The sequence below is a fragment of the Scyliorhinus canicula genome, chromosome 3, assembly GCF_902713615.1.
Source record: "Scyliorhinus canicula chromosome 3, sScyCan1.1, whole genome shotgun sequence".
Classification (NCBI taxonomy): domain Eukaryota; kingdom Metazoa; phylum Chordata; class Chondrichthyes; order Carcharhiniformes; family Scyliorhinidae; genus Scyliorhinus; species Scyliorhinus canicula.
Window position 1 is genome coordinate 178452874 of NC_052148.1, and position 10366 is coordinate 178463239.

The window sequence follows — 10366 nt, forward strand, 5'->3', positions numbered from 1 at the left end:
TAAATATCCTGGTAGCTGGCTGATGGGATTGGATTGGATTTGTTTATTGTCACGTGTACCGAGATACAGTGAAAAGTATTTTTCTGTAAGCAGCTCAACAGATCATTCAGTACATGGGAAGAAAAGGGAATTAAACAAAATTCAAGAAAATACATAATAGGGCAACACAAGATATACAATGTAACTACATAAGCATTGGCATCGGATGAAGCATACAGGGTGTAGTGTTAATGAGGTCAGTCAATAAGAGGGTCATTTAGGAGTCTGGTGACAGTGGGGAAGAAGCTGTTTTTAAGTCTGTTTGTGCGTATTCTCAGACTTCTGTATCTCCTGCCCGATGGAAGAAGTTGGAAAAGTGAGTAAGCCGGGTGGGAGGGATCCCTGATTATGCTGCCTGCTTTCCCCAGGCTGTGGGAGGTGTAGATGGAGTCCATGGATGGGAGGCAGGTTCGTGTGATGGACTGGGCGGTATTCACGACTCTCTGAAGTTCCTTGCGGTCCTGAGCCGAGCAGTTGCCGTACCAGACTGTGATGCAGCCCGATAGGATGCTTTCTATGGTGCATCTGTAAAAGTTGGTAAAACCTGCCCCTTTGTCTCCCCCATTTCCTTGAGCTGTCTTCCAATTTTCCGTATGAACGTAATGGCAGCCATTATTACTATGTTAAGATCTCAAACCTGTAGATAGACCATGCTCATGTTAATCAGTGTTTCAATGTTAAATAAAAGTAGAAAATGGTGGAAATACTCGGCTTTCATAGGCTTGCAAAGCTGAACAACCAGTGTTAAGGTGTGAGGTATGGCTTGTAAAAGCATTTTGCTTCTCTTTTTGTTTTAAAAAGTATTCTGTGTTTCTCTTATTACTCTTTATTTCACTGTAATGCCAGTAAGACTGGAGCAAACAAAAACTTGCTTTGAAAGATTTATCACTCAGATTTCTGATCATCGATCTGAATCATTAACCATTTCTCCCCACTGAGGGCTGGTTTAGCTCACAAGGCTAAATCGCTGGCTTTTCAAGCAGGCCAGCAGCACGGTTCGATTCCCGTACCAGCCTCCCTGGACAGGCGCCGGAATGTGGCGACTAGGGGCTTTTCACAGTAACTTCATTGAAGCCTACTCGTGACAATAAACAATTTTTTTTTTTTTTTTGATGCTGCCTGACCTGAGTATTTGTTTCATAAGTTTTTATTTCAGATTTCTAGCTTCTGCAGTATTTTGTTGTTGCTTTATTGATGTTAATCTGGTTTCCCTTTGTTTTGTATCTCAGGGTGTTATCGACTACATTTTCTATTCCAAGACTCTGATGAACGTGTTGGGTGTTCTTGGCCCTTTGGATCCTCAGTGGCTTGTAGAAAATTCTATCACTGGATGCCCGCACCCTCATATCCCTTCTGACCACTTCTCACTGTTAATACAGCTTGAACTTCAGCTTTCCTTGCCACCATTGATGAATGGTGTGCACTTACCCAGCAGGAGGTAGTGGATCCCTTTCCAGGAGGCACTGCCTGCTTTTATGGACATGTACAGTTGTAAAATCAAAGTATGAAGGAGTGAAGTATGGCCTGTAAAACTTTATTTGTTCTCTTGTTCTCTTTTTAAAAAAAATGTATGTGTTCTGTATGTTTCTAGTATTACTGTTTATTTCACTGTATTGCCACGATGGTTCTAGCAAACAAAGGTTACTTTAAAAAGGTTTATTACTCAGATCTTTGGAGATGCAGGAGATCTCATTCTTTGCAACTCTGAAAGTATTTTATCACAGCATTGTGTTAAGTGTCTGTGTTTTCCTGTTGGATTATTTACATAATCTGGCATTGAAACTGCAGCATTACATACTTTTGCAATATGGTGCCATTGATTACTCCTCCAAAGACCAACAGGCAGAACACTGTTCTGAGCTTTTCCCTACCCTAGTTGCCTTGGATCTATTTATACAACATTATTGAAATTTGTGTTGGTTCATTTCACAAGTTTGAGTGAGAAATTGGTATCTTTTTATCAGTTATCCATGTTTTCCTTGTCTGTCTCGTCATGTTCTTTTGGTTCACTTCAATTCTTTGGCCAAAGTTAAAAAGAGAAGCCCCAATCAGCACTCCCCTCATCTCTGGGAGACTCTACTTAGCTGTGACAGGGTCAGAATGTTCTTGAGTACAAAGATAATTGAAGCCTAAAGCGAGAATGGGTGGCGGAGGTGGGGTGTTGGTTCTGTCCAGTTGTGATTTTGGTTTGACATTATTCTGCCTTTTTTGTTTGGAACAAGGTTCATACTCTGTTTCGCTAAGGAAGATGCCCATTGCTTATTGATTTGTAGAGCAAGGCAGACACACAAAATATTCCGATTTTCCAAACTGATTATCGAACATATTGCAGCTAATGTAAATGAATTGTAGAATTTAAAAGTTATCCCATTGCCTTAGATAGTGTTTTTGTTTTTAAAAAACTCCTCTGTGGATTGTTTGTCTTCTCAGTTGAACTGGAATAATTAGCTCCTTCCAGGGAAGCAAGATGATCATGGGAGTAGCTCTGTGCTGCTCCATCATCAGCCAGCAAGAAGTACAATTCAATGTCGGTTCATCGGTCAAGACCAAATTTTCCTTTCCGCAGTGAAATAAACATGCAGCGAGCAGTGATTGAGGTGCATCGTAAATAATTTGGGCATAAAGCCAGGTAAAGCACCCAAAATATTACTGTGTACTAAACAAACACCGTCTAATGGTCATAAGTTTTCATGTTTTGTATTCCAAAAACCTACTGCACTTTATAAAGAAATGGGGTTTTCATTGACGCAATATATAGCGCATCAGTCCGACGTGACCCCCAACTATCATCCCCTCCCCCCACAAAACACTTCATTTTTAAGAGCTCACTAGCAGGTTTAACCCTTTTTTTTGAATCAGCATGACAACATATCTCCTGATGTGTAAAAATCTGTTTTTAGTTTAACATATGCTAGTATTACATCAGATAAAGTTTACAAGCAGGCAAGACCTAGTTATAGAATTTCCTAATAACCTCCTTTTGATATCTATATGACTGGATTCATGACTTCAAGATTGTCTGTGTCTGAAGTATGAAGTTTTAAGTCAGCACTTTAATTCAACGGTCAATAACTCTTTGAAAGGATGTCATGTTTTTAAGAGCATGAATTATAGAACAAGATAAAGTTAATGAGAATGAAAGAGGCACCAAGTAAATTCTAAAACTTTGTTTTGATTTCTCTTAGGGTGAAGACCCTTTTTAAATCCCAAGGCTTCATGCGCTTACCATTTTTGTGATGACTGCTTCTTAAAACTATTCCTCCATGCATTTTTAAATATCTCTAAGCAATATTTAACTTCCCATACTTCACTCCCAATATTTTGTCGGGTCAGTTTGTATAAAATGGAATTTAAAATTTACCTGTATTGGTTGTATATGAACTACAGAGGAGCCCATTTACTGGATTTTTCGCTTTTTTTTTTATAATTGAAGAGGGAAAACAGTTTTTGGGAAAGCTTACTGTTAAAAAGCTGCAAATTTTGTCTGCTTTCAGTATAAAATAAATCGAGACACTCTGTTGCAAGAGGATGTTCATCAGGTTTTCTTTGCTTCTGTATGCATTTTTCCAGAGTTCCAATAACAATGTACTTTAATAAGATATATATAATTGAGGGAAAGAACATTTTAAGAAAAACAGTGAAATGGAAATGACAGGAAATTTGTTGTGTGTGTTTATTCTAATTGTTCGGGCAAAAAATAAAGAGAGCACAGTCGGATTCATTTATGTTTCTGTTATGTTTTTGCCCCTCATTTCATAATAACGTGCCTCATTCAATTTGCTCAAGCAGCTGCACTGCCCAAGCAAGCAGAGAAAACCTGACAGGCCTTCTCCAGGCAACTTTTAAAATTCTATACAATAAATCTGTTAAGATTGATTTGTGAGATTTTATGTAAAAAAAAAAAAACCCCCCACATAAAAACAACTTAAAACAGTTTTGTACAAACTCTGGAATGTGTTAAAACTTTGCTGTAAGGAGTGTGGAACATTGGAAACCACACAATAAGTATGGCACAATGATTTCTGAGACCAGCTTTATTTTCATCTCATTCCCAGCACGGCTTGTTTTTTGTTTTTGTATAATGCAGGAGTGCAATCTTTGGGGACAAAGCATTCATTTGCGTAAAGCTTTTTGTCACTTGGCTATTGTGCATTTTAATGTGGAGGAATTCCCTTCCTTGTTCAGTACCCTTCACTCCCTTAACAAATGTACTTACTAGCTCTCAATGGATTGAAAAGCAACTGAATTCCAGTCTTTCAAGGTTTCATATCACTCAGTACAAAAGCATATATATTGGATAATATTGTTTAAAATTAAGTACGGGTCTCATGACTTAAGACGGTCACAAAAAGCAGGTTTTTGTAGCAGTAGTTATATATTTCTATGTATTGTATATGGCAGAGCCTGATATGCATTATGCTGCAGATAACCAAAAGAGTGCTTATTTGAAACCCTATCAAAATACTCCATATAATCAGCTTCAAATTCATTGGTGCTTCTGGAGTTCAATAAAAGAGCACTCCCCGAATTGACTTAAATAAATGGTGGGTTTTCCAGGCCATTTCTCAGAAACAAAGTGCTGCTGGCATTTTTCAATTTGATCAGATTCTGAGAACTGGTGACATGTGTTGCACTTTTGTTGGTTTGATTTTGACAAACAACTTGATTTACTTTGATATTGCTGCCTTGTTAATTGCTAATTGAATCAGTTAAAAGCGTTGGTGGTTTTGATGGCTGAATGTAGCCCCCCCCCCCCCCCCCCCCCCCCCATGGCAGTAGGGAAGAAAACAAGTTCTGATCATGGAAGACAAAGGGGTTCATAATGTTTGTATGTTGTACATCAGCTGTTTATGCTGTATTGCAAGTTTTCTGTTTAGGTAGTAAAAGGTCCAAAGTGTTGGTAAAATGATTCGAGTTATCGAAGTTTTACCCTGCAGACAACTTAAGAAAAATGCTTGCTGACAGTTTTTAAAAAAAATTCTGCAGTTAAGACTATTGTAGGGAGACAATTAAATTAAAATTTTGAACAAATTCCAATTACGATTTTAAAAATAGTTGGTACAGATGTTGGGAAGAGGGAGTGGGATTTTAGAATATTAGTTACATAACTTGGGGATTCTGTGCATGTTTTTAGATGTTGCGTTGTTCATTTGCAACACCAAAAATGAGTGATATGACTCTTTTTGAGACCTATGGTGCTTCTGTCTGCAAAACCTTGCCTGTATTGTATTAAAGATTATAGTTTATAAATGTGGTAGCAGTGATTTAGTTTTTTTAGAACATGAATCAGACATTTTCAGCATTTGACCACCTTTATTTTTTTAAACATCCTTTTTAAAAAATATATATATAGTTTTTGCTATTAGAAAATTATCATGGTGGTTAATAGGAAATGAAAGTGGACTGTGCTGCATCTACCAGTGTCTGTATAGAATCATTGGTCACTGGACAGCATTCATTTTTCCTGAACTCAGCAGTTGGATTTTGCTTTTCTCTCTCCTCTCAATTTCCTCCCCCACCTCCTGCTAACGATATTATTATTTTTTAATATTAATTCTTCCTGAACTCGTTGGGTTCCATGGGTTTAAAAATGTACTAGTTTAGTAAGAGTAAATTGCCTCTTACTGTTGTGATAGGTGGTGTTTTACTTGCACTAAGTAGGAGGACATTCTTGGATTTTCACCAACTGCATTTTTTTCCATTAAAATGTTACAAAAACTCTTAATTTACATAAGTTAGTTAAGTATTTTGCATTATCCAATCTGCTCTAGGTTTGTATTTCAGTTACTTTACTACAATGGAAACATACCAGCTAAGCCAGTAACTGTACTCACAGTCTGTCTTTAAACTTGTGGCAGCTCAGATGGGGATGCTTCACTTATACTACTATGTCAAAATTTAAAAAGATACAAGTATTTTTCCATATGGAGTTTGGGTACTGCTCTCAATGTATGGGGTTAAATTATGTCTGCTTGTTCCCTTGCACCTGTGTATTTTTTTCTTTCCTTTGACTGTAGGCAATAAATACTCATTTGAAAATTGTTCTCTTGTGTTTAATGAGTTGAAGCTGCATGGGAGAGCACCATTGTGGGTTTTGCCTGCATCCCTTTTAGCATGGTCGCTATGTGAATGGACTACTAATCCATAAACCTGGACTAATGATCGGAAGAAATGAGTTCAAGAATCACCATGGCAGCTAGGGAATTTAAATTTAATTTAAAGAAGTCTGAAATAAAAAGCTAGCCTCAGTAATCATGAAATTACTGGATCATCATAAACCACCTGCTTCACTAATGTCCTTGTGTGAAAGGAAATCTGTGTAGCTGGTCTGGCCTCAAATGTGTAGTCAGACACACATCAGTGTGATTGACTGTTAATTGCCTTCTGAAATAACTGCAATTTATTCACAGCTGTAGACATTTGTGGTAAATATTATCCGTGGCAGACATGAGTACTTGTTTAAGGAATTGTGTTCGGGTGGGGATGGGTATTAGAAAGTGGAGCATCTCCAGGAGCAGTGGAGGAACATTACTATTTCTAATTTACGTTCACATTGATTCGGAAGCCAGCACCAATTGGTCAAATATGCACATAATGTTTAAATAGGAGGGTGTGTGGGCTGAAAGTAGTCAGCTCACAAGTATCAGATTTGACAACATATGCAAGTCGACAGAAATCTACAGCATTGCATATAAAACAGGAAATGGGGAAAAGAACATACTCCCACGAGTGGTTTTGAAATAACATGGAATAAAGTTGTGGCACCCAAGTTTTCAGTCAATCTCGATGCTCAATCAATGCAGGCTAGCAGTCAGCAAAACTAATAATGTTCAATTACATAGCCAATATAGGAGAATAAAAATCAGAAATCATGATCTAATTGTCTAATGCTCTGGTCAAAATGTCTAACAAAAAAACTGGGAAAGGGGATGATCGAAATTACCTATGTTTTTATAACCCGCTCTAGAAATGTCAAGAGTGAATATTCCAGCTTTTACCAAACTGAGCTCGTGGTATCTATAGAAGTCAACTATTTCCTAATACACCTGATGGGTAAAAGATAGCTATTTAGTATAAATATTAAGCCCCAGTTTTACCCATTTTAAATTAAGGATTTCAACACTCTCTCTCATAACCTCAGGTCATCTCAAAACATACAGCTTACAAAACAGCATAACGTAGCATAATTCAGTTTACTCAGTTCCATTATTCTAGCAAGACAGTACAACATAAAAACACCAGAAACACAAAAGAACATGATACATGCAAAAGCAGCATTAAAACAAACACTTTAATGGAACTAATGAATACATTTTTCAAGGCGGTGTCCAAGGACAGGGCAGGCTCCATAGCAAGAGCACAGCAACGACACAGTAACATGAAGGCTTTATTGTTATAACAGCTAAGTCAGCAAAAGACCAGTTCAAGCTGGTCGCGATAACAGCACAATATTGCATTCTTTAACATGTACATGTATCCACGAAAGAATTATAACTAATGTTGCGCATTGAAGATTGATAGCTAACCGTCAAATCAAACTCATTTGATTCTAACCCAAACTAATTAGCATGACTTAGAGGTGTAGATAGATGGCTAAAGACTGATATGATTTTGTATAACCGTGAGGGTCCCTACGGCCATCTTTATTCCAGATCAATCGCGACTTTGATCTAAACTATTCTCTATCTCTATACTTTCACTTTCGACTCTAACTCTTGAAGTAAATGCAAGCTGTTTGCCATAAGCAAGAAACCATTTCTGTATTATTTTAAAAGTTAAATTGTGTACAAGTTGCTTCTCTTTAAGTCATTTTTGCTAGCTGGATTTATTAAAGAATAAGATTTAAGTGATTCTCAATTGTAATCAAATAGAGGCAATAAACGATTCTCATTTGCACCCGAGAAGTTTTAACTCCATTTTCTACTGAGTTTTAGTGTTCGCAAGTGCCACTGGATCCGCATGGTAGATCTCTTTCAATTGGCGTAGTTGGCAGAAGGGGAGGAGCCAGCCAGAAAGAAATCAAAAGACCAGAAGGACTGAAGACCCAAAGAAAAATGGCTAGACTGGGGTAAGAAACATCTTTCTTCACTCATTAAAAGTCTTAAAGCCGCATCAAGCCGTGCTTCAGCCCCTTAGAAAGGACCTTTTTCAGACTCCGTTCATTCAATCAGGTGCCGGTCGTTGAAACTAAAATAAAACGGGACTGAAAAATTAGTCGCGGTAGTGTACACAGATTACACATAATTGAAGATCAAAAAATTGGGTGCAAGGTTGAGTTTATGGCAGAATTGAATCCTAAAATAGATTCAGAACCATCAAATGGTAGAGAACTACTTCCCACAAAGTCCAAGGGAGATCGCGCTGTACCGGATATCTCTATTGATGATATATTGGGTGATCTTAGATCTTTGATTTGTAGACAATTTGGACTACCTGAAGTTGCAAGAAAAATTGATTCAAAATATGATATCCCCAAAAGACAGTGGTCCCTGATAATATCAAGAAGGCATGGGGAAAAACCACACGCTTAAATAGAGGAAAACGTATGAAATGGTCTTTTGCAGTAATTGCACAGCTCCAAAAACATCAAGAGACAATCGCAAAAACGAAATTCGCTCATGACCTTAAGTCCACTAAAGACCAACTAGCAGCAGTTGTTGAAGAATTACGAGATGCAAAATCTAAACTTAAACGTGATCAGATTAAAACATTATTGGAAAATTAAACCTTTAAAGTTCAACAACGATCATTTCAAATTGGTGAATTACAATGTAAAAATACTGACTCAGAATCCAAACTTCAACAGTTAGTATCAGAAAATGATGGTCTTAAAAGTCAAAATTGCTAGTTACTTGAAGAAAAATGTATTTTGGAAAGTGACATGGACACCATGAAATGTCATAAATTACTGACAGACACATTTAACATCTCAAAAGCCTTTAAATCTGTCTTAAAAAAATCAGCTGAACTCTCCAAAGCATACAGTGCCAGCAACGGGAAGAGTTGAAATGATTTTAACTAAGGCCCAAGATATAACAGTGATATCTAAACCAAATCCCAAATTATTGCAAGCTGCTATTGACATGAAAACAATGAATACACTGATCGAAATTCCACAGGGGGAGTCTGGCCAAATGAACTATCTGTCAAGGACACTTTTACCCCAGAACAAACCGTTATCTTGCTCTGAGACCAACCACCAAATGCTGCTGATCCCGATCCTTAAGCCTTTCATGGCGGCTTTAATAGACTGAGATTTTTAAACAAGAAAAGCTTATTCGGTTGAGCAACGAGCCTAGTTTGCAAACAAAGTGTAATACAACTGAACCCATTAAGCATCAAACAGCTTGGAGTTGAAGTGATAAAGACAACAGCCTGGGTTTTAAACCATTTAAAAGATCTATCAAAAACTCATTTGTCACTGGTTTCCGACAGAAACAAAAAGGGGAGTATAATGGGTGGATAACTTGGAATGATGCTATTTGCATCTCTAAACATTTTTTTATATATGTCACTCAAATGGACTGGGAGTGAAAGTTGGATTGCTGCCAAATTCCCGTTATCAAGTGTCTGAGAACGATTAAAACCAGAACTGTCTGCAGCTTTAAACTTGATCCTACCCAGACCTCAATCTGAAACTGCAACTGCTGATAATAGCTTCCATTGTTGCTTCTCCTCCTCCGTTAACGACAAATCTGTCCAGAAGAGATATGAAATTCCTTTCTCGTGTTGAAGACGGCCATTTTGCAAGTTTCAAATTTCATGATTACAAACTGGTCTCTTACGATGAAGGCCCGCCTCCTGGTTACAGGGATACGCCCCAAGTCACATATCGCTAAAAAGTTGCCAAGAACTCTTAACTTGAGAAAATTGTCATTATTTTGAATGTTCCTTTATTAATTTTAAGAAATTAACAAATCTTGTTAGCTGTGCTTCCTTTAACAGCCGGCGAATTCATCTACAGAAAACCCAAGTTCATTCGCTCAGTCCAAGATTGATTAGGTCATGCATTCAATAATGTGGAGATGCCGGCTTTGGACTGGGGTGAGCACAGTAAGAAGTCTTACAACACCAGGTTAAAGTCCAACAGGTTTGTTTCAAACACTAGCTTTCGGAGCACTGCTCCACCTGATGAAGGAGCAGTGCATTCACTCGAGGAAGGAGCAGTGCTCCAAAAGCTAGTGTTTGAAACAAACATGTTGGACTTTAACCTGGTTGTAATACTTACTGTATTCAATAAGTTATTGTGTTTGATATTTTAAAATAAATGTTTAAAATTAGCTTGAAAATTAAAACTACAATGTAGAAGCTGTTTTTAAGAAAAGTA

General features: G+C 37.5%; 1 protein-coding gene across 1 annotated transcript in view; it reads left to right on the plus strand.

The window, feature by feature from the left end:
- Nucleotides 1-6081, plus strand: part of cnot6l (CCR4-NOT transcription complex, subunit 6-like) — a 139353-nt gene extending 133272 nt beyond the window's left edge. Inside the window, exon 12 of the mRNA XM_038791816.1 lies at nucleotides 1269-6081. Within this exon, the coding sequence (XP_038647744.1) occupies nucleotides 1269-1481 (213 nt within the window). The 3' untranslated portion in view covers nucleotides 1482-6081. The remainder of the gene's footprint in view (nucleotides 1-1268) is intronic.
- The last annotated feature ends 4285 nt before the right edge of the window (nucleotides 6082-10366 follow it).